Genomic DNA, 24576 nt, shown 5'->3' on the forward strand with positions numbered 1-24576 from the left:
CATCAGTGACTCCAGTCAGAACCAGAGTGCTGATAGCCTGTGAGGGGACAGCAGGAATGTGTCTCCAGCCTCCACAAAGGTCACTGAAGTGTGTACTTGCACAGCCTCTTCCCTCAGGCCCCTGCTGTCCCAACACACTGCATACAGCTGAGCCTGGTTGCAGTGCTCTTACTGCCGAAATTAAACACAGGCTTCAGGTGCTGGAAACTTGCTGAAAGATAAAGGCCTTGAAAATAGAGTTGCATTCTGACTATAGCTTACCTAGGGAAATATTAGAATTCTCTGCAGAGTTCAAATTATTTCTCAGCCATGAGTAATTAATGTACATCTGACAAACTCTCCTAGCTTTATATTCAGAGTACCTAGAAAACAAAAGAATATGAATTTTCTATATGATGCTACATCCTGTTTTGGGTGCTTAGGGTTCCTGTCCACAAAGACTCAGGGCAGTGATCTTAGGTTTGCATTTTAAATGACATTTCTTATCAGACAGTTTTTCAGTCTTCTCATCCCAGAACCTCTAATTGTGCCTGTAATTCTGAATTATAGGTGTGATGAACCAAGGAGTGGCCCCTATGGTAGGGACTCCAGCGCCAGGTGGAAGTCCGTATGGGCAGCAGGTGAGCCTCCAAATTGGATCTTTTAGGACTCAACAGAATTAAAGTTACCCTTTTTCTCAGAGCATGGGCTGAGTATTTTTTCTCCCCTGACCCTGTATCTGTGCTCTTTCAGGTAGGTGTTCTGGGGCCTCCAGGGCAGCAGGCACCACCTCCATATCCTGGCCCACATCCTGCTGGCCCCCCTGTCATACAGCAGCCAACAACACCCATGTTTGTGGCTCCCCCACCGAAGACCCAACGGCTTCTCCACTCAGAGGCCTACCTAAAATACATTGAAGGACTCAGTGCTGAGTCCAGCAGCATTAGCAAGTGGGACCAGACTCTGGCAGGTAAGGAAAGGTCTTTCTGAAGAAGCTTTTTCAAAATCTATGCTTTATCAAAGTTCTCTTGCTGCTGTTGACATATTATCGGATAAGTATCCATTGTTCTTATACAGGCATACCTTGTTTTATTGCACTTTGCCTTATTATACTTCTCAGATACTGGTTTTTTTTACAAATTGAAAGTTTGTGGCACCCCATGAGCAAGTCTCTCACCACCATTTTTACAATAGCATGTGACCACTTCATGTTTCTGTTAACATTTTGGTAATTTCCACAATAGTTTCAACTTTTTCATTATTATTATAATGGTTATGGTGAATCTGTGATCAACAATCTTTGACATTACCATTTTAAAATGATTACAGCCTGCTGAGGGCTCAGATGATGGCTGACAGTTTTTAGCAATATAGTCTTTTAAAATTAAGGTACCTGTGTTGCTTTTTTAGAGCTGACGCTATATAACACACTTAATAGGCTATGGTATAGTATAAATGGAACTTTTACTTGCATTGGGAAACAAATTAATGCGATTTGCTTTATTGTGATCTGGAACCAAACCTGAGGAAGGCCTTTTTAAGTAAAATATATATTTAGCTTAAGCATTTGCAGTTTTGTATATTGATATCATGTACTGAAATTTTTTTTTTTTTGGCTGAGTTTCAAAGCTTCATTTTATCATAAACATCAATGCTATCTCAATAAGTATATTCTGAATTTTTTCAACTATTTTTCAGGCATTTGGGCATAGCATAGATGTATTTGGGCAAATTAAAAATTATTTCATCTCGATTTTTAAAAAAGATAAAAGTATTATTGGAAGACATGTTTCTAATCTGTCAAGTTACTCATTTAGTTCAGCAGGCTTAACATATTTTCAGTACATACTGAAATAACTTGCCAAGTTTCCAAAGAAATTCAGAAGTTTCCATCCATTCTTCAGGGGCTTCCCGGGTGGCTTAGTGGTAAAGAAATCACGTGCCAATGCAGGAGATGCAGGTTTGATCTCAGGGTCAGGAAGGTCCCCTGAAAAAGGAAATGGCAACCTACTCCAGTATTCTTGCCTGGGAAATCCCATGGACAGAGGAGCCTGGAGGGCTATAATTCATGGAGTCACAAAAGAATCAGACATGACTTGACGACTAAACATCAACAATTCATCCTTCATTTCTAAGCCAGATTTGATCATTGATTTCTTTTAAGAGTAGTAGATAGTTTTCCCTTTCCTCACATTTACCTTTTTAGGAATTTTTGTTAGTATTGAAGTTATTAAATATCACAAGTGCTTACAACAAAATACTAGTGGTCAGATCTTTTAGCTGTTTGTGCAACTCTTATGTTCCCAGTTCTAGTAATTTTGTTACATTGTGCAGCTCTTGTGAATTAACTGTTAGAAATTAGAAAATTTCTAAACTGTAAAGCATGAAATGAGATATCCTTGGCTAGGTTGACTCATAGCTGAGTAAAATAGTTTTCTAAAAACCAAGATGTCAGAGAATTCCCTGGTGGTCCAGTGGTTAGGAATCCAGGCTTCCACTTCAGGGGGATGGGTTCGATCCCTGGTCAGGTAACTAAGACCCCATGTGCCATGCAAATATGCATGCCAGCATTTTACTGTGTGTGGCAAATAAGTAAAAGAAACTTAAAAAAAAAAAACCAAGATGCCTATAAAACAATATATGAAATTTTCTGGGAAATGTTCTGTAGAGTTAATTTCATAATATTTAATAAATAGCAGATGTTTCACATGTCAATAAATCTATCAGACCTTAGGACTGATGTTTACATTTCTCTGTCCACACTTCCATTTTCAGCTCGAAGACGTGATGTCCATTTGTCGAAAGAACAGGAGAGCCGCCTTCCCTCTCACTGGCTAAAAAGTAAAGGGGCCCACACCACCATGGCAGATGCCCTATGGCGCCTTCGGGATCTGATGCTCCGAGACACCCTCAACATTCGCCAAGCATACAATCTAGAAAACCTTTAATCACGTCAATTACTTTTCTTTTATAGAAGCATAAAGAGTTTTGTGGAACAGTAGCCATTTTAGTTACCGGGGGTGGGGGGAGATAAAAAGGATGACAATTTTTATTGCATTTTACTGTACATCACAAGGCCATTTTTATATAAGGACACTTTTAATAAGCTATTTCAATTTGTTTTTGTTATATTAAGTTGACTTTATCAAATACACAAAGATTTTTTTTGCATATGTTTCCTTCATTTAAAACCAGTTTCATAATTGGTTGTATATTTAGACTCGGAGTTTTACCTTTTTACTTGTTGCCATAGAGCTGAAACCATCAGAGGTTTTGTCTTGGCTTGGGGTTTTTGTTTTTCATTTTTTTGGTTGGTATTTTTGTTTGTTTTTTAAATAACAAACAAAATGGAAAAAAAAACACATACAAAAGAGTTTACAGATTAGTTTAAGTTGACAATGAAATGTGAAGTTGGTCCTAGTTTACATCTTAGAGAAGGGGGTGTACTTGTGTCTGTTTCATGTGCCTAAATATCTTCAGCCACTTTTGCAAAAACTGTTTCTTCCAGGTAAAGTAAAAGGTTGTTAGTTACTTGATAGATGTTTGACAGACATGGCACATTTGCTCTAGTAACTCTCAGAAATCTGAAGTTAGCTCTGTGCAGTCTTCTGTAGCTAGTGCATCTCCCGGACACCTGGAGGGAGAAAGCACTTTTTCTTGCTCTGAGTTAGGCATCTGTAGTGTCAGTTACCTTTGCAGAACATGTGCACAACCCTGAATTATGTTTAGTCTTGGCAGGTAAGTTTAAGGGTACTCTTGATCTTTTTATAATGAATTCACAATTTATGCCTATACATGTTAAGACGATTTAAAACTTCAAATCTCTTACACTGAAACAATGGAAGTTCATCTTGAAGAAGGTATTGAGGTGTGCTGGAGGGTGATTTATTAAACGTAACACCTAACCTAACTTAGGGAGGGGAGTGCATTAACTGGATATGGGCTGTTTCAGAAGCATAATTGTAAGAGGCTGAATTGCCTGCATATGCAAATATGTTTTAGTATGCTTTATTTCCTCATCAGACGTGGCTTTTTTTTCTTTTTTCCTCCAAAGTTTCAGGTTGTAATTCTCAACCAGAAGTTTAAGATTTTCTGAAATAATTTTAAAATGTAGCTTGTGCTTTTGAATTTCAGAAGGGACTCATAATTTCAGAAAATGCTCACTAAAAAGAATATTATAGATCCCAAATACTTAGGTTTAATGACCCTGTCTCTCTTACATGATCCTGGAAAAAAACAATTGGAGGCAATATATAATGCTCAGACAGGTAGAAAGCGTCAAACGTGGAACAGTATTTCAGTCAGCATTTTTGAAACCTGCTTTGTTGTAGCAAGATGGTTGCCATTGTAGGGAAGCTTCCACTGCTGTTTGTAAATTGAGTGATTCTTAGAGGATACTTTTTTCTTTTAATCTGGTATGAATCAATACCTGGATATTTAATCACTATTCTTACTAAATCATGGGGACAAAAGAGTATAGAATGGAAAAAAGTCTCTTTGTATCTAGATACTTTAAATACAGAAGGTCCTTGTATCTTAATTACTTATAGTCAACCACTGGATCTCAATTTGCATCAAGTATTTTAAATAATTCTGAATTTTAAGAAATGTTTTGCAGTAGTATGTCAGTACCTTATTGTTCAACTGAATCAGATAAAGAAATCTTCAGTTCCTGGTTATTTGGGCCATTTCATCATGGACTGTATAATACAATCAGATTATTTTATTTCTAGGCATCCTTGAATTACACCAAAGAACCTGAAATTTAATTTTGGTTAAGTTATTTATTTATTTCATGCACCCATCTTATTTCCCTTTTTAAGGTCTGGAAGAGACTTCTTTTGGGAAGCCTCTAAAAACTCTTCACTGTGGGCTATGTGGGGCAGTAGAAGCCAGAGCACTCCTCCTCCAGGCTCCTTCCCAGTGTCTAGAGGTGCTGTAGGAACCATAGATCCAGCCAGGGGCTTCCCTAAGGCAGTGCAGAGCCGGGCCAGAGGGCCACGAGGCAGGCCCTTAGTAAGTTTTTTTGTTGTTGTTGTTGTTTAAACTCTATGTATTTATTTTAGAATCATGTCTTTCTGTATATTGACTTGGAGAATATCAGTTAATATTTTAGGATATAAGATTTGAGGTCAGCCATCTTCCAAAAAGAAAAGAAAAAGGAAAAAAAAATGTATGGACTTTAAAAGGTACACGTGAACTATACATTTTTTTTTTTTCCTGTGAGCTTTAGGAACCGTAGTGATATGGCTTAGAAAGTATAATAGCCTAAATGTTTTCAAAATGTAAGTTCATGTGGAAAAGAATTTTGTTTATGTGGGGGGAAAGACCTATAGGTTTAAAACAGTATGTCAGCTAACTGATTTAAAAGGCCTTGAATTGCTTTGTTTTTTGAACTGCCCTCCTCCTTTTCTTCCTATGAGGAAGATTAAGAGGGGACTCTTCTTTGTGTAAAATCTCCAAATTGGTGTTGTTGACTTTTGAATTTGAACATTTTCAAACCTGATTAAAACTTGGTTTATTCTAACTTCTGTATCAAAAAAGGTTCAAGTGGTAACTAGTCTTACAATATGTATGTATCATATGTTTGTTCATCTAAAGCTTTTTAATCCAAATAAAAATGGAGTTTGCAAAGTGATTGGGATTAACCAGGTTTGGTTGTTCTGTTAAAGCTTGTGTCAGACAGATGTTTAGTTTCAAGCAGGTTTAATTCCTGCAAACTTTGATTTTATGCTGACAGGGATACGGCTGCCAATTTAAAGGAAAAGCACTCCTCAGGTACAGGCAAAAGTCAGTGTCCCGACCGTGGTCCAGGGCTCAGGCTGCATTAACACAGAAGCCAAGTATAATCAGGCCGCAGCCTGATGTGCCCATGTCACACCTCTCAGACTGACAGTCAGGGATTCCTAACATGTCCTCAGCAAAGGTTGAAGTTAAAGTCGCAGAGGGAGTTGTTACTGATGGTGGAAGGTAAGGCAGCATGTCCTGTATCATAAATCACTGTAACCCATTTCAAGTAGATGTGTGGCCAGAGGAGACAAATGGCCTGGAAATACTTTTATCATGCTTATAAGCTCCTAGAAAATGGCCACACTTTTAACAGAAAGTGTTGGTAAAATCAACCAACTGTTTCCCTCTAATATCACTTTGCAAATCCCTGTGGTTCTGTTCTCCTAAGAGTTTAGGGCTGTCCTGCCATCTGTGGTCATGAACATACTGTGAAGGATGGTTGATGTATAGTTAAACATTCCAGCTACATACTCAGAGCAACACTGCTAAGTATTACTCTATTTCCTCTTCATTCAGAAGTCTGCTAGGTCAGCTGAATGAAAGTTCATACCTGAACAAATTATCTATCCCCCAAATAGATGTAGAATGCACATCTTGTGGATTGCACATAAATGTGTGAAGACTAAAACACACACATACTTTATTAGGAGAGAAAATGTTTTGGAAAACACTGGTCCAAGTGTATTTTCTTTTTTTTTTAAAGAAAAGTAGCTCAGTGTGAAAAATCCAAACTTCTAAAAACAGATTAATTGAATTGCTATAACTTCAGAGATCCAGGCAAGATTTCCAAAACAGGACTGCTACATGAACACAGAGAGCCCTCCATTATTGAGTATTTACTCTGTGCCTGGGTCCTTTCCCTATCCATTCAGATGATAAAGTGAAGTTCCAAAGCCCAGGTAGTTCCCCCAGCACCCCAGTGGACATCGACTTCTAGCAGTAAATGCTAGATTTTTGTTATCCTAAAGTATCCTGGTTTTTAAATATAAGTTCTTTGACGGTGTAGTTCACAGTAGGGGGCACTGCACTTCTGTAAGCTGCTTATAAGAGCATTGCTCTTTAAACTATTACAGCTCCCTTAAATAACCCTAGTATCTGATAAGTGCATAGTCATATTCCTTTAGTAGAAGGCTTAAAAAAATTGAGGCAAAGGTAAAAGCCTCCACAATGGTTTAACAAAAATTAGTTCTGTACCATCCAAATTAGTGTGCTTTGAAAGTATCTTCAATTTAATACAGTAATTGCTTTGCTAGTCTACTTCCCTTGATGTCAGACATTGTTGTGTCATCTTCAAAGGTTTGTTGTCTTAAATCAGCACTCTAATACTTGTATTTTAAAAAGATGATGAGGAAAACTCTAGGGAAGTTAGGCACAAATTTCAGACTGGAGATTGTTTCTGTGATGGAAGTGGGAAGGAAACCACAGCAGACATAGAAGGTAGCTGATGGTTTTACTAGCATTTACAACTTCTCTTTGTAAAAGGTATGTATGCACAAAGTATTAAACTTCTAAAACTGGGGCAGGAGGGGAAAAATGGAGTTAGGCCACAAGTTAAATGTATTGTGCAACAGTCTAGTCATTAAAATAACCATGAGGTTTAAGGTCACCAGGAACTCTTGTGACAAAAGTGCAAGTGAAGACTACCTTCCCCCCTCAGGTGCTATTGGTCATCACTGGTCTTCAAACTCAAGCCACATCTGAGCAGTGGCTCAGTAGTACTTTAATGAGGTGAGTGGTGAGTGGCTCTTTATTTATACTAAATTGGTTCTAACATAAATGAACTGACTTAAATCCCTTCAGTTCAGTTCAGTCGCTCAGTCATGTCCGACTCTTTGCAACCCCGTGAACCGCAGCACACCAGGCCTCCCTGTCCATCACCAACTCCTGGAGTTCACCCAAACCCATGTCCATTGAGTCGGTGATGCCATCCAACCATCTCATCCTCTGTCGTCCCCTTCTCTTCCTGCCTTCAGTGTTTCCCAGCATCAGGGTCTTTTCAAATGAGTCAGCTCTTCACATCAGGTGGCCAAAGTATTGGAGTTTCAGCTTCAGCATCAGTCCTTCCAATGAATATTCAGGACTGATTTCCTTTAGGATGGACTGGTTGGATCGCCTTGCAGTCCAAGGGACTCTCAAGTCTTCTCCAACACCACAGTTCAAAAGCATCAATTCTTCGGCGCTCAGCTTTCTTTATAGTCCAACTCTCACATCCTTATATGACCACTGGAAAAACCATAGCGTTGACTAGATGGACCTTTGGTGACAAAGTAATGTCTCTGCTTTTCAATATGCTCTCTAGGTTGGTCATAACTTTCCTTCCAAGGAGTAAGCGTCTTTTAATTTCATGGCTGCAATCACCATCTGCAGTGATCTTGGAACCCAGAAAAATAAAGTCAGCCACTGTTTCCCCATCTATTTCCCATGAAGTGATGGGACTGGATGCCATGATCTTAGTTTTCAGTGTATTTGTGGCAGAGATCTGTAACTTGATAATACCTGTGGCCTTAAGCATCAGCTTCTTTATTCATGAGTGAATAGGTAGAAATGATTTTGCAACTTAGTCTTCTTTAATATGTAGATATTTTTTTGTTTGAAAAGATGTTGGATGTGGTTATCCAAGCCTGGAAAGATGCCTTTGCTTTTCTACCACCTGATCCAAACTTTATCTGGGTTAGATTGCAAACTCTCCCTATAGCCTGAGCCTCTGATTTAACTCAAGTCTGTGGTTGCTCAGTGCTGTGAAGATGCACTTTTTTGGGGGAAGGAGTAGTGTCTTCAGCAGCTGGATGAAGGCAGCATCTTCCTCACAGAGGGTAGTGAAGCCTGTGGTCCCCAGTCCTCAACAGAGGTCCAGCCCTTCATGTTAGTGGAGTCAAACAAGGGAACGGGTTGTTGGTGTTCACAACAATGTGAGTAAGGTGTGTTTGCATTCTAGGAAAATGTTCACCAATTGGTAGCTGGCAGAAATGCAATGGCACCCCACTCCAGTACTCTTGCCTGGAAAATCCCATGGATGGAGGAGCCTGGTAGGCTGCAGACCATGGGGTCGCGAAGAGTCGGACACGACTGAGTGACTTCACTTTCACTTTTCCCTTTCATGCATTGGAGAAGGAAATGGCAACCCACTCCAGTGTTCTTGCCTGGAGAATCCCAGGGACGGGGGAGCCTGGTGGGCCACCATCTATGGGGTCGCACAGAGTTGGACAAGACTGAAGCGACTTAGCAGCAGTAGCAGCAGAAATGCAGTCTGCATAGTCATCCTCGTTTAAATGACCCTGCAGTAGAGACCTTACTTTCATTCATATTAAATTTGAGTTCAGCAAAAAATTAACTTAGGTTATCCCTGGTTACCTAAAACAAAGGACTTCACAATTTAGGGTACACTGAAAAGCATCCTGATTCATCCTTGAATTGTTTAAGAAATGTTTCACAAACTAGAGTCCGTTGTTTCAGTAGGAAATAATTTTCCCACAAGTGCTGTGCATCAGTGACTTGGGAAGTATTCAAGCAGGGACAGGAAAAGTATAAAAATTGTTTATAAAGGCAGTTCTGTTTAAGAACAAGAGACCTGAAAAATACATTTTAAAAGGAGTTGAAAACAGTAGTGAAGTTTAATATTTACTTTATTGACTGCTGAAGTTCAGTCTCTGATGCATCTTGCAGCCTTCTCTGATACTGTCTTTCTGAGGCTTTTCTGCGGTAGACGTCATCTGTATCAAACAAAGATTTGATTCAGATTTTTTAAGAAACTACAGAATTAAAAATACGTATCTGAGTAATTTAACCAGTAGTCTAGATCTATCACCTGAATCTCAACAATAATGTTTAATGCCAAAATCAACTTAAAACACGACTTGATTTAAATGAGGACTATGTTAAAGTTCTCAATAGCAGGGTCAGAGTCAGCGTCCTCAAAGATAGGGTCATGTCACAGCACATCTCTTAGCAATTTCACTTCTCTCTGAAATCATCTGTCTTAACTGTCCTCTCTCAGGCACTTCCAACCCTACAGCTCTCTGCTGCTCTCTCTGTCACACCCAGGAACTCAGGGCAGGGAGGTGAGGGCAGTCTCCTTGTTCTCGGCTGCTGCTTCTCCACCCTCTTCCTCCCGGGGCCTTGCCATTTGCCACCACCTTCCCTGGCATCTGCCGTCCATCACTACCCTTCCGTCTCTGAAAACGCTGGCATTTAGCTCAGATTCCTTGACCCTGTCCTGTGCCATCTTTCCAGTTGACACCATTCCCAACAGATAAGAAGCAACAGCCCCCTTCATCTTCCTGACTTCTCAACTTTTGCCATCTTGCAAGTTTCCTCTGAAGTAATAAATTCCTTCTGTTCTGACCGCAACCTCTGCTCCCTTTCTAGCAGCCTTTCTGTCCTTGGATCTTTACCAACTTCCTCAGCTCCTTGTTCTCTCTTCCTGCCCAAACCAGCTGAAATTCCCTCTTACTAGTACCAGCTTCTTGACACACCTTCAAAACCCCAACTACAGATCGATGCAACTTCCTTCCTTCTCCATGCCTCACTCTGCTTGCTACGCACTGTGGGTGTTGTACCTAACTGGGTTCACTATGATGCCTGACAATCCTGTTGCTTCAGCCATGGCCCTGACCCTACTCCGCTCACCCCAAATGGCCATGAACTCTTTCTGCACAGAGAGAAAAGTCGTCAGTAAAGAACTCTTCCCACTGATTTTCAAGGGCTACCCTGCCTTGCTCAGATCCCATCCTCTCCCACCTTCTCAAGGGCCAGAGTATATCCAGCCTCCCTCCACCTGCTCTGTCCTGATCAGTATTTGCATATCTTCAAGTCTCCTGGTAGAGGAGAGAAAACTTACCTCCCACCCACTTAGTTGAACTTCCTGAACTGCCTGTCTTCTACGATAAAAGACCCTTCTTGTTTCCCTCCTTGCCTCTCTGGCCACTCTCAGTCACCCTTAAAATGTTGGGGCTTAAGCTCTAACTTTCATCACAATCTGCATGTGAGTGACCCACTAACCTAGATCTAAGGCCTAGATGTGCCTTCTATCTATATAACCATGTACCCCTCAGCACAGGCAAAATGGAGCCCAGGACTGTTCTGCTTATGTTCCCCACTGCCCCAGCTGCCCCACCAGAAGCCTCCACTCCTCATCTCCTGAGTCTACTCAAACACCATGGCCTTGTCAGTACTGCCTCTGGAGTGTCAACTCTAGCCACTTCTTGGCATCTCATCCTAGTCTAGACCACCATCCCAAACCTGGACAACCATACAGCCTACGTCTTCCTGCCAGTGTGCTTTCCACAAAAAGTCATTCACCACGTATGTTCACCTCCTGCTGCTTGAAACTCTTCAGTCCTCTGGGATACAGTCTTGGTTCTCTGGTCCCTTTGTGGCCCCTCCAAGCACCTTTTAAACCACACCATCCCTCACGCTGCTCACCTGTTTCAGTCCCTCAAACACAGCATACTTGCACACCAAGGCCCCCAAGTTTGCTCTTAGCACTGGCAGAAGACACTTGCAACACCACCAATGTTTCCCTCATCTGGCTGACAATCTTTGGGCCCCCCTGACATGGTCACTCCTCCAGGCAGCCTTCCCTGCACCACCTAGTACAATTCAGGTGCCCCACCCAGGAATCCCATGTTCCCTCCACTTTCCCCTCACAAGTAATCACACTTAATAGTAACTGAATGATCTGTCTCTCCCATTAGTGTTCTTCTGGGGTGGGGAGCCCTCTGCCTTATTATGTCTTCTAAGTGGTGGTCATTAAATATTAATGAATGGATGAACAGAAGAATTAAGTATCTTTAGAAACCGCTAATTTATTTTTTAAATGAGGGTTGGCAGTTCACAAGTGATCGTGTTTCTGGAGAGGGAGAAAGCAGAAAGGGCCTAGGAGTTAGAGAATTCTTTCTGGAAGAGGAACTAGCCTATCCAGAGCTAGTGCTCAGCAAAGCAATGCCAGGCACTCTGTTTACAGTGCTTGCCCTTGGTACCCATGACTCTGGCCTGTAAAGACAGTGGTATTTAAGCGGGGCAGACCAGCTCTCCCTAGGGTTTGGATGTGCCAATTAGGAGCTTACACATATCCTTCTATCCCGCTTCTAGATGCTGTGGGCAAGTCTATTCCTTAGGCCCAGTGTCACTGGCAGGCTTGAAAGGACAGCGTCCAGAGTGCAGTCACGTGCCCTCCCATCTAGGTGCAGGGAAGGTCTCAAGGTTGGACACCAATGTATCTTTGTCGCCCCGCTTGTAGGAGAGCCCAGGCGGATGTCCACGCCCCAGTGAGGGAGACAGTACTCGCCCTTCTGCAGGATAAAAGCAGCTCAGCGCTGAGCGGAATGAGAGGTCTGCAACCTAACAATATTCCCAGCAAAATGGTTCCTTTGCCGCCTCCTGCTTGCTTGAAAAGAAACGGAGGCTGCTGCACCCCCACTTACAAAAGGTCTCCTGGCCCACGCGCACTTTAATCATGATCCACTCCATCGTTCCTCCGAGGACAAAAAAGAAGGGCAGGAACCTGTAGACGCCGAATCGCTGCTTCCCGGGCACCCGCTGCAGAACCCGCCTCACCTGGGCCCTGGAAAACATGCCGGACATAGGGAGGTCGTTGGAGGAGGGTAAGGCGGAACGAAGGCTGGAGCGCCCGGATGAAACCAAAGCCGCTCTGCCCGTCCTTGCTGAGTCCGACGGCCAGGTTGCCTTGCAATCCGAGTCTTGCACCGCCTCCACGGTGGTCAACAGTGGAGCCCGAAGACGGTAAGGAGCTGGGCGCTGAGCTCCGGACCCAGAACCTGGGCCGCCTCCACCAAGGGTGAGACGGGACTCGCGGGTCCGCCAATCAGAATGTAACGGAGTGCGCATGCTCGGTGAAGCCGAGCCCAGCAGGCGCAGACACTCCTGCTCTTGGAGGCAGGGCGGGCCAAGGGGCGGGACCTCCCACGTGGCGTCGGCCCGGCCCCGCCCCCTGCCCTCCCTTGTTCGAGCTGGTACTCAGAGTTGGCGGCCGCGCCCCCTACTCTGCCACCGCCATCTTTTCTCTTAAAGTCCTAAGAGAAGTGATGACGCTCACTGATGTACTACTAAACGTGTACTGCACCATGCTCTAAAATACAGTCACACAACGCCTTGCATTTATTTCGTGATCGTAACTGATGCCTGGACTTCTAAAAATAACAGGATTTGAGATGCACTGTTGAAAGCTGAACTTTAGCACGACAAAAGTCTAAGTAAACATCTTGTGGCAAACAACTATAACATTAATAAAAACTATCCTGTATGGGGCACTTACCGTTATTCCCAGACTATTAGACAATCTAAGAACATCAAATGAAAACTTAGAATCAATAAGAGAGTTTAGTATTATAGACACAATATATAAAAACAGGCTGGAAAAGAGAGATCATGCAGCAACTCTAGAAGGTAGCAGGGCCCGCTGCTGAGCTGCCAGGCCCAAGCTGCTGCCTGGATAACCTGCCTTCTCCTGGGGCAAACCCTACTAAACCATGTCCACACACCGGCTTGGTGCCCACTCTGGCTTCTCTTGGTGGCTCTGTGGGCTGGACGCCACAAAGCGCCCATTTCCACCCAGACGAGACTTATAGGTGGCCAAACCCCCAGCACACACCTAGTTCACTGGGGCCCTGGGGGTGGGGGCCGCACCCACCCACCCCCACGGGCCCACCTATGGCCTCCATTATCCTGTGCCAGCACTCGTCACATGACTGGCACTGTAGGTCCTCAGTCAAGGGGCAGGGAATAGTAGACTGTACACACACCCTTAAAGCCGGCGAGGCCACCGCGGAGAGCACCTCAAGGAAACAGTGTCTAGCTAGCTCTCCACCGACAAGGCCCCAGGTGCAGGGTAGGCCTGCTCAAGGCCCAGGGCACGGATATTTGAGGACTCAGATACCGAATCGGAGTGAAATAAACGCGGGTGGAGAGTGCTTCCCAGCAGGAAAGAGTAATTTCGTTAAAAATCCTGTTGATAGTGCTAGAAGAGCAGGAGGGGTCCAAGTGGGGGAGCGAGGAGTGGTGCGGGTCGGTGCGGCCATTTGCTGAGGTAGGAACCCGGCAGGCACAGTCAGCCCTGGCCCTCCGCCTCGCTCCACGTTAATAGGGTTCACCTGTGTGAGCACAGAGCCCGGAGAGCGAAGGGGCTGCTTCAGCGGGCGTCGGCTGCACTGCGGGTCCCGAGGTCTCACCCAGCGTGGGGCTGGCAGCAGGGAGCGCGCGGGAAGAACTCTTTATTCTCTAGGTAAGTGAGTGAAACGAACTGGCATAGCCAGTCATGGGCGGGAGGCGGGGAACAAGACCCCGGTTTCAGAACTGGGGGAAGGGGCGGAGGATCTGAGGTCTGGAAGACAGGAGGTGGAGGAAGGGGCGGGAGGACCCAGGAGCAGAGAGGGAGAAAGAGGACTGGGGGGCCCAGGTAGACCCGCAGCACTCTGGCCCTCTCCTTTCCAAGCCCGGGCCGTCCGGAGCCTCGCGGGGACGGCCGTTCTTAGGTATTCCGACCTCCCGGGAGGAAGACAGAAAGAGCCGCCATGGCCTCAGCAGATTCCGCAGAGGGGCGCAGACTTCTGGACCTCTCGGGAGACTGGGGGAAGGGGCCCGGCAACCCGCCCCGCCCCGCCTCGCCCGGGACCTCCCGCCCCGCCGGGGCCGAGGGGCGCGCCCATTGGCGGACGGGCTCCGCGCGCCGCGCCCATTGGCCGGCCGCCGTGAGGGAGCACGAGGCCACCGTGGCGGGCGCGCAGTCGGAGGGGCGGCGGACTGGCCTGAGGGCCAAGGGCTGCGCGGGAGGCGCGCAGTGGGCATGGCGGGTGCGGGGCTGCGGGCGGCCGCTCGGCGCTGGGTGCCGCGCCGAGACCACGGCGGGCCGCGAGCCGCCTCGTCCTCGCCCTCCTGCCCAGGTTGCGGCCCCCCGGGTCCCGGCGCCCACTGCCCGGGCGCCCCGCGCTCCGCGCCCGCCCCGGCGCCGGTCGGCGGCGCTGCCGAGCCCAGCGCACACCTGTGGGCTCGGTACCAAGACATGCGGAGACTGGTGCACGGTAAGTGAGCCCGAGCGGGAGGAGCGTCGGGGGTGTAGCCGGAGCAGCGGCAAGCTCCAGGGCACCACTTGCGAGTCGTCCGGGACACGCCGCTCCTCGGGGGAAGCGCGGTGGTGGGGCTCGCCTGAGCTCCTGAGCCCCAAGGCCCGGCTGCCCTTCGGGAGACTCGGGCGGGTGGTCCTGGGGACGCTTGGAGGCGGGCGGGCGCGCGCGCGAGGTTTGTTCCTCCGCTGGTTCTCAGTAGCTCCGGGGTTCCTGGAGCGGCCGCCGGAAGGCGGGACCCCGCCGTCTTTCCTCAGAGTCCCACCGAAGCGGAAACACCCCCAACCCCTTGTTCTCTTCGGGGCCCTTAGTTGGGGCGGGAGTACTGGAGACAAAGCCAACCAGCCGGCGGCGCTGGCCGGAGCGGACTCGGAGGGACTCTCGACCCAAAGATGCTGACTGCACTCTTCGGCCGCCTCTAGAGTCCGGCGGTCTCTGTCTAGGAGGAGAAGGCGTTGTTTGAGAAACAACACCAAGTCGTCCCAGCCCCCTGGAATCCAGAAGAGTTGTTGCTCCCTCGGTCAGGGCACTTTCTCCTCTGTCCTCTCCCTCGGCGAAACGGGCAGATGAGGCCCCGGTGAGGCCAGAGGGCGGAGAGGGCTGGAGGTTTGTCCTGGTGTCGGGAGCCCTGCCGCTGCAGCGGACAGATGTGGTTGGCTCCGGGCCCTATCTCTGTGGCCAGCCGGGTGGCGCTCAGCGAGCCTCTCCCTCGCGGACCCTCGGTGTCCTACGTCGGAAAACACAGTCCTGCCGGGGCCCCTGTCTCAGGGTTGTGGCGGTGACTGGGAAAGAAGCCAAGAAGGGACAGGGGAGCTTCCGGAGGAGCCCCCTCCCCCCAGGAGTGACGCGGCTTTTGTTGTCTGAAGGACAAACGTGGTCCTATCTGGAAGATTCCAAGTGACTGAACCGAGGCTTCCGCTCCAGCAGTATGGAGACCCGGGAGTGCTGGGTGGACAGGACTCACCTCTTGAGAAGCTGAGGCAGCACCAGACCCCTGAGAAACGGTGGTTTTGAAGTCCTTGGCCTTCTCTGAGGAAGGTCCCTAACCTTACCCCCTCCTGAACAGAACACTCCTGGAGTGCTGTGTGCGGAGATGTCTTTGCTCTGCGCCTCGGAGAAGACCTTCTGTACAGCCGCCTGAGAAGCCTGTTTTGTGTGTGTGGCAAAGAGACAGAGGGAGGTCTAGTGGGCTTTAGCTCTCCAGGGCCTACCTGAATCTTCACATCTTCTCATAGACCCTCAAGCTCCTCTTGATGTGATAAGGACAAGGTCGTTTCCAAGTTGCCCTGGTGAGTGCCAGGATGAACCAGACTTACACACCTCATTCCTAACTCTCCCCTTCTGGCTGTTTTTTCTGGGGAGCGATTCTGGACATTGAGGCATGCTGATCCTGCTCAGTCACTTCTGACTCTTTGTGACCCCATGGACTAGCCCACCAGGCTCTTCTGTCTATGGGATTTCCCAGGCAAGAATATTGGAGTGGGTTGCCATTCCCTCCTCCAGGGGATCCTCCCAACCCAGGTAGGGATCAAACCCGTGTCTCCTAGTCTCCTGCATTGCAAGTGGTTTCTTTACCGCTGAGCCACCGGGGAAGCCCCAGAGGCATGCTGATGCCTATGGGCAAAACTATCAGGGAGCCAGGTCCCAGGCAAGCCCCCCCTTCCCCCCTCAACCCTGGCCTCAATGTGGCGACACAGGAAGGCTAGGCCAGGGGGCACAGTGATTGAGACAGGTGGGGTAACCTGAATTTAAATCTCAGCTCCATGGCGTACTGCTAGATGGGTTGGAGTAAGTGACTTTATCTCCCTAAACTCTGATTTCTTCATCTGGATGATGGAGGAATAAATGTGACCACCTCATGGAGTTGGAGTGGAGACTGAGCAAGGGGAGGCTCTAAGGCAGGGGTCCACAGCCTCCCGGATGTAATGCCTGATGATCTGAGGTGGAGCTGATGTAGTAATAGAAATCAAGTACACAATAGATGTAATGTGCTTGAATCATCTCGAAACCATCCCCTCCACTCCCAACCTGTCCATGAAAAAATTATCCCTGGTGCCAAAAATGTTGGGGATCCAGAAGCAGCAGGAGAATGGCCCCCATGAGTGGGTCTCATGGCTGCCATGGGGAAGAGGTGGCCAGGAAGCTGGGCGCTGTGCAGTGAGACCAGTGAGCCTGGGGGGCTGGTACAAGGGGAAGCGTGTCTCCTCCCCTGTCTCTGCACCACTGCAGCCTTGTGGAAGAAACTGGGACCTTGTGGGCCCCAGACCTATGGTGTTCTCAGTGTAGAAGCTGGGCCTCAGGAGGCTTGGTCTGTGGGCTGCTTCCCCATCCTTCTTTGTTCCTGGGAGGATTGTCCATCCCTGGGAACATGCTCTGGGGCAGAGGTGAAAGCTTGGATTTGGCCAGAAGTCAGTGCCAGCAAGGGGTTGCACTGCCAAGCAGACCTCTCCCCTCCTGGGGAACTACTAGACTTTGAACTGAGAGTCACAGTTGACACCCAGGAACTTAGGACGGTTGGGAAGGGATGTTGTAGAAGCGCTTAGCTTCCAAGAGAGCTGCAGGCAGCTGGGTCTCCTGTGCACCCAGGTGAGGAGTGTTCCATCTGCACCCACGAGTCTGGAGGGGCTGCTCTGCCGGGCCCCAGGGCTAGCAGAGGAACCGGCCTCACCTGTTCCCCCACCCACGCACTGTGCTGGGCTCCAAAGGAAAGGGGATGGGGGTGGAGACCGTGTTCCTTAGGGGCCTCCAAGGTGAATATCTGTTGCATGGCCACAGGCCTCTGCTTCGAACCACAGCTGGTTGTGTCGGAGACAAATTAATTCCCTGGAGGCCTGGGCTGTTTGGGCCTCAGCCATGGGCTAGAGGTCTCAGGAATGGGGCCACCTGGAGGCCCCAAAAGGTACCCTGTGTGTGCACCTAGTCCTGCCTGCTCCCCCCTGACCCCCTGCAAACCCTGTTTCCTTGAGGGCAATTGAGGACAGGAGGTATGGGCTCCACAGGGGCATTGCCCATTTAATCCTACATTTGTCGAGAGTCCAGGCAAGAATGTTGCCCAGAGCATGTTCTGTGGGACCCTCCTATTTATTCTGCAGTTTGATACAATTTTTATTTCCCCTTTAGAGACAAGGAAACTGAGGCCCAAACGGTAAGGTGAGGTGATTTTCCTGAGGTCACAAGCCAGAGAGAGAGGGCTTGGTTTTCTCTCTGAACTCAAAGCCCGTGCCCTTTCCTCATCTACCTCCCCCAGTGCACAGATGGGGAAACTAAGGCAAACAAGTCCAGGACTCCTCAGCCCCCTGGGAGTAGCCAGGGCATTGGTGGCTATTACTGTGTCCTCAGAGGGGAACAGCCTGGTCAGTGGCCCAGAACCCATCACGCACGTCCCCCCTGTCATAATTAGCAATGATCTGTGGCTCGAGGTGATGCTGAAAATTCAGCCCCTGTGCACTGGTGCCAAATCAAATCTCGGAGACAGTTCTGGGTGAAGCAGAAAAGATTAGCCTTATTGCTTTGCCAGGCAAGGTTCCAGCAGGTTCCTGCATCGAAATACAGTCTCCCAACATGGGAGGAATCACTGAGGAATTTTTATAACAATGGCTCAAGACTGGGGTTCCTGTTAAGATTAGGGTGTGTGCAGGGTCTGCACTCTTATTATTATTATTATGTATTTATTTGGCAGCATTGGGCCTTAGTTGCATCACGTGGGGTATTTTGTTCAGGCAGATGGACTCTAGTTGTGGTGCCCAGGCTTCAGGATTTGGGGCACACGGCCTTCTCCAAGACACGTGGGATCTTAGTTCCCCAATAAGGGGTCGAACCCTGGAATTCTTAACCACAGGACCACCAGGGAAGTCCCGGTCTCCTACTCTTGATGAGTTTCTCTGGTTCCTCAAATCTTGCCTCAGGTGGTTTCTTGGCTGTTCCTCCCATCTCTGCATCGTTTTCCTTCCGAGCAAGTGACTGTTTGAATCTCTCTTGAGAAATCAGAGAAGGTCATGCAGGCTGGAGTCTCTTCCCTCCAAACAAGAAACGGGGGACAGAAATGATTCCCTGCTCAGAACCCCCACAAGATCCTGCTCGGTTTCACTCCCCCTTTGTCACTCCTCAATCTTTTTTTTTACTATTGGCATATAATGCTTAACAATGCTGTGCTAGTTTCTGCTGAACAACGTAGTGAATCGGCTGTGGGTCTACATTTATCCCCTCCATCATGGACCTTCCTCCCACCTCCACCCACATAGCACCCAAATGTGTCATCTCAGAGCTGAGATCCCTGTGCCACACAGAAGGTTCCCACTGCCCATCCGTTTCACACGTGGTAGTATATGTATGCCAATCCTAATCTCCAGTTCATCCCACACTTCCCTTCCCTCATGTGTCCACATGTTTCTTATCTGCATTGCGTCTCTGTTGCTGAAAATAGCTTCATCTCTACCATTTTTCTGGGCCGGGAAGATCCCCTGGAGAAGGGAATGGCTACCCACTCCAGTATTCTTGCCCGGAGAGTTCCATGGATGGAGGAGCCTGGCAGGCTGTGGTCCATGGGCTCACAAAAAGTTGGAAACAACTGAGCGACTAACACACACACACACACACACACACACACACTACCATTTTTCTAGATTCCACATGTATGTCTCACTACACGGGATTTGTTTTTTTCTTTGTGACTTACTTCGCTCTATATGACAGACGTTAGATCCGTCCACCTCTCTACAGAGGACCCTGTTTCATTCTGTTTCGTGGTGGTGCCACTTCCCAGGTGGTGCGGTGGTAAAAGAATCCACCTGCCAGTGTAGGCGACCCAAGAGATGCGGGTTCGACCCGGGGTCAGGAAGATCTCCTGCAGGAGGAAATGGCAACCTGATCCAGTGTTCTTGCCTGAAAGAGTCCACCCACAGAGAAGCCTGGTGGGCTACAGCCCATAGGGAGCAAAGAGTCAGACACAACTGAGCATTCCATTGTATATATGTATATATACATTGTATATATATTGTGTATATATATATATATATATACACAATGTATATATGTGTATATATACATTGTATATATGTGTGTATATACACAATGTATACATTGTATGTATGTACATACATATACAGCTTCATCTTTCCCTAGACAATTAGGTCTCTACATTCTGGCTGTTAAAATACCACTGCAGTGAATATCTGGATACATGTGTTATTTTGAACTATGGTTTTCTCAGGGTATATGCCCAGGCAAGGGATTCCTGGTGGTATGGTAGTTCTATTTGTAGTTTTTTAAGGAACCTCCATACCATTCTCCATAGTGGCTATACCAATTTGCATCCCCGCAACAGTGCAAGAAGATTCGCTTTTTTTCCACACCCTCTGCAGCATTTATTGTGTGTAGATTTTTTGATGACGGTCATTTTGACTGGTGTGAGGTGATACAATATGGTAGTTTTGATTTGCATTTCTTTAATAATTAGTGATGTTGAGCATCTTTTCATGTGCTTCTTGGCCATCTGTATGTCTTCTTTGGAGAGCTGTCTATTTAGATCTTTTGGCCATTTTTTGATTGGATTGTTTTTTTTAATATTGAGCTCAATGAGCTGTTTGTATATTTTGGAGATTAATCCTTTGTTATTTAGTTTGCAGATGTTTTCTGCTGTTCTTTTTTTTTTATATTGTTAGTTTTCATTGGAGTGTAATTGCTTTACAGTGTTGTTAGTTTCTCCTGTGCAACAGTGTGAATCAGCTGTAAGTGTGCCTCCGTCCGCTCTGTCCGGAGCTTCCCCTCCGTGTCCCGTTCCACCCCGCCTGGTCGTTGCAGCTCAGCGAGCTGGCCCCGCGCTGTGCAGCAGCCTCCCACCAGCATCTGCTTCACACACACTGTGGCTGTGTCGGTGCTGCTCTCTCAGTTCTTCACTCGCGCCTTCCGCTGGCGTGTCCACAAAGTCCATTCTCTACAACTGTATTTCTCTTCCTGCCCAGATAAAAGGTTCCTCTGTACCATTTTCCAGATTCCACATATATGTGTGTTAATATACGACATTTCCTTTGTCTTTCTGACTTAACCGTCTCTGACAGCTCTCGGTCCATGCACATCTCTGAAATGACACTATTATGTTCCTTTTTATGGTTTTGTAATGTTCCATTGTTTATATGTACCACATCTTTTTTTTTTTAATTTATATTTTTGAAGGACAGCTGCTTTACGATGTTGTGTTGGTTTCTGCTGTAAGACAATGTGAATCAGATATAAAGATAGATACACACACACACACCATGTGTGTTGAGTCTCCCTCCCACTCTCACTATCCCGCCCCTTTCGATCCTCGCCGCCCACTAAGCTGGGCCCCTGTGTGATACCGCAGCTCCCCGCTAGCTATCCACTGTCTTCATGGCGGTGCACATATGTCAGTGTTCCTCTCTCAGTGTGCCTTGCTGTGTCCGCAAGTCTGCTCTCTACCTCAGCATCTCTGTTCCTGCTCTGCAAATGGGATCATCTGTAACATTTTTCCAGCTTCCATATATTTGTGTGTTAATCCACAGTATCTGTTGTTTTACCTGACTTATTTCAGTCTGTACGACAACTCTGGACCCATCCACATCCCGACAGGTGACCCAGTTTTGTTCCATTTTACTGCTGAGCAGTATTCCATTGTCTGTATATGTAAGACATCTTTTTTTTTAATTGGAGGATAATTGGTTTCCAGTGTTGTGTTGGCTTCTGTTTACATCAGTGTGAATCAGCTGTAAGTATGCATATATCCCTTCCCTCTTGAGCCTCCGTCTCACCCCTCTAGGTATTCACAGAGCGTTGCCCAGCAGCTTCCCGCCAGCTGTCTTTCGTCCACGTGGTAGTTGATCCATTTCACTCTTCTTTCAGCTCACTCTACCCGCTCCTTCCCTGCTGTGTCTACAGATGTGTTCTGTGTCACAATTCCTGCCCTGCAAGTACGTTCATCTGTACTGCTGTTCTAGATTCCAAGTATATGTTAAAATATATTTGTTTTTCTCTTTCTCACTTACTTCACTCTTTATGACGTACACTAGATTCGTCTACAAGTGACCCAGTTTCCTTCCTTTTTGTGGCTGAGTAATATTCATTTCTGTATTTGAACCACAGCTGCTTTATCCATTCGTGTTTCCCTAGACAGGTTCTTCCCACATCCTGGCTGTTGTAAATACTGCTGCATTGAACACTGGGATACATGTGTCCTTTTGAATTATGATTTTCTAGGGTGTATGCCCAGGCGTTGGGTGGATGAGTGCTATGATAGTTGTTTTTATAGTCTTTTAAGGAACCTCCATACCATTCTCCACAGCGGCTACAGCAGTTTACATTCCCACTAACAGTGTGGGAGGGTTCTCGTCTGCGCACCTCTGCAGCGTCTGCTGTGTAGATTCTAGGTGGTGGCCGTTGTTGCAGGCGTGAGGCGACAGCTCACTGTAGTTTGGACTCGCGTCCCTGATATCCATGACGAGCGTCTTCACGTCTGCTTCCCGGCCATCTGTATATCTACTTTGCGACGTGTCTGTTTAGGTTTTTTGGTTTGTTTTTTGGATATTGAGCTCCACGAGCTGTTTGTATATTTTGGAGAGTATTTGTTTTATCATCTGAAAATATTTTCTCCCATTCTTTTTTTTTTTTTTTTTTTTTTTACTTTTCAATGGAAAAGTAACTACAGTGTAATTAGTTCCTGCTGTACACCAGTGTCGATCAGCTGTAAGTGTACATACATCCCCCCGTCTTGAGTCTCCCAAGAGACTCACCGTCCCACCCCTCTTGATCTTCCCGGAGCACCGAGCTGAGCTTCCTGGGGTGCCTGGCAGCTTCCCGCTAGCTGCCCGTTTCACACAAGGAGTGTACAGATGTCAGTGCCCTTCTGTCAGCTTGCCCACCCGCTCCTTCCCGGAGCGTGTTCACATGCCCACTCTCTACAGCTGTGGCTCTATTTCTGCCCTGTAGATAGGTTCATCTATAACACTACTTCTAGAGTCCACATATATGTGTCATCTATGATACTTTTTTTCTCCTTTGATTTATTCACTCCGTATGACAGCACTAAGTCTATCCACGTCTCTATACATGATCCAGTTTCCTTTGTTATTATGGTTAAATAATATTCCATCGTATATGCATACCACGTTTTTAAAATTTATTTTGAATTGGAGAATAATTGCTTGCCAGTGTTGTGTTGCTTTCTGCTGCACATCAACGAGAATCATATCGATATATCTGTATCTACCCTCTGGCTTCTCCCTCCCACCCCATTCCCAATCCCACCCATCTAGGTCATCACACAGCAGAGAACTGAGCTCCGTTGGTTGTACAGCAGCTCCCCACTAGATTTCTATATTATGCATGACAGTGTATATACGTCAAGGCTAGTTGCTCAATTAACCCCACCCTGTCCTTCCTGGACTGTTTCGACAAGTTCCTTCTCTACATCTGCAGCTCTATTCCTGCCCTGAAAATAGGTTCTTCTGTATCATTTTTCTGGATACCCCATATAAGTATTAAGATACGATATTTCCTTTTGTCTTTTTGGACTGACTTCACTCTGTATGACAACTCTAGGTCCATATTTCTACAAAGTACACCAATTTTGTTCCTTTTTGTGGCTGAATAATTTTCCTTTGCGCATACATATGTATATATATACACACACACACCACTTCGTTGTTTTTTTTTTTTTAATGTATTTGTTTTCAGTTGGTGTAGAATTGCTTTCCGGTGTTGTTAGTTTCTGCTCTAGAACAAGGTGAATCAACTATAAGCGTATATATATATATATATGTATCCCCTCTTTCATGACCCTCCCTCCCACCGTCACCATCCTACCCCTTTTGGTTTTCACAGTATACCAAGCTGACTGTGTGTTATCCGGCAGCCTCTCATTAGCTTTGTATTTTTTACGTGGTAGTTTATCCATATCAATGCTAGCTACCCTTCCAATTCACCCCATCCTCTTCTTCCCTCACTATGTGTACAAATTTGTTGTCTTTCTTCGTCCTTATTCCTGCCTTGCAAATAGGTTCATCTATACCTTTTTTCTAGATTCCACATATGTGTCTTAATATATGATATTTGTTTTTCTGTTTGACTTCACTCTGTATGACATACACTAGGTGCATCTACAAAATTACAAGCGATCCAGTTTATTCCTTTTAATAGCTGTGTAACATTCCATTGTGTATATGTACCACAATTTCTTTATCCATTCCTCTGTTGATAGACGTTGAGATTGTTTCCATATCCTGGCTTATAAACCGTACTGCAGTGAACATTGGGGTACAAGTGCCGTTTTTAATTGTGACTTTCTCAGGATATATGCTCAGTTGTGGGATTTCTGGATCATATTGTGGATCTAGTTGTAGTTTTTTAAGGAACCTCCATATTGATTGTATCAGTTTACGTTCCCAGCAACAGTGCAAGAGGGTGCCCGTCTCTCCACACCTTCTTCAGCATTTATTGTTAGTGGATTTTTTTTTTCCTTTGGTGATGGGCCATTCTGACTCATATCATGTGGTACCTCATTGTAGTTTTAACTTGCATATCTCTAATAATCTGTAATGTTGAGTGTCTTTTCATGTGCTTGTCAGCTATCTGTCTTTTTTGGAGAGATGTCTACTTTGGTCTTCCTCCCATTTTTAGATCTGGTTGTTTGTTTTTTGGATATTGACCTCCACGATCTCCTTGTATGTTTTAGACATTGATTCTTTGTCCGTTGCTTCATTTCCAAATAGTCCACCCC

The 24576-nt window shown here is 46.3% G+C and overlaps 3 protein-coding genes and 1 long non-coding RNA gene across 34 annotated transcripts in view; 3 read left to right on the forward strand and 1 right to left on the reverse strand.

Annotated features, from left to right (window-relative positions):
* The window catches only part of PBRM1 (polybromo 1), a 108828-nt gene extending 103211 nt beyond the window's left edge, over positions 1–5617 (forward strand). For all 31 annotated transcript variants that reach the window (XM_044934081.1, XM_044934096.1, XM_044934097.1 and 28 more), the window contains 3 exons: positions 550–620; positions 733–949; positions 2755–5617. In XM_044934081.1, coding sequence (XP_044790016.1) covers positions 550–620; positions 733–949; positions 2755–2927 — 461 coding nt within the window. In that variant the 3' untranslated portion in view covers positions 2928–5617. The remainder of the gene's footprint in view (positions 1–549; positions 621–732; positions 950–2754) is intronic.
* Positions 1420–12621, reverse strand: SMIM4 (small integral membrane protein 4). The gene is made up of 3 exons (XM_045163899.1): positions 12192–12621; positions 9392–9479; positions 1420–1966 (listed from the first exon to the last, which is right to left on the reverse strand). Exons 1-3 carry the CDS (start codon positions 12613–12615, stop codon positions 1954–1956), a joined length of 525 nt encoding a protein of 174 aa, XP_045019834.1. The 5' UTR covers positions 12616–12621; the 3' UTR covers positions 1420–1953.
* On the forward strand, positions 9476–12390 carry LOC123465252. Its single transcript, XR_006640412.1, has 2 exons — positions 9476–11070; positions 12008–12390. It is a non-coding gene; the product is annotated as an uncharacterized LOC123465252 (long non-coding RNA).
* A 1877-nt stretch (positions 12622–14498) lies between the features above and the next one.
* NT5DC2 (5'-nucleotidase domain containing 2) overlaps positions 14499–24576 on the forward strand; it is a 51684-nt gene continuing 41606 nt past the window's right edge. The window contains exon 1 of the mRNA XM_045163898.1: positions 14499–14804. Within this exon, the coding sequence (XP_045019833.1) occupies positions 14570–14804 (235 nt within the window). The 5' untranslated portion in view covers positions 14499–14569. The remainder of the gene's footprint in view (positions 14805–24576) is intronic.

This window comes from Bubalus bubalis, chromosome 21 (genome assembly GCF_019923935.1).
Source record: "Bubalus bubalis isolate 160015118507 breed Murrah chromosome 21, NDDB_SH_1, whole genome shotgun sequence".
Lineage (NCBI taxonomy): Eukaryota > Metazoa > Chordata > Mammalia > Artiodactyla > Bovidae > Bubalus > Bubalus bubalis.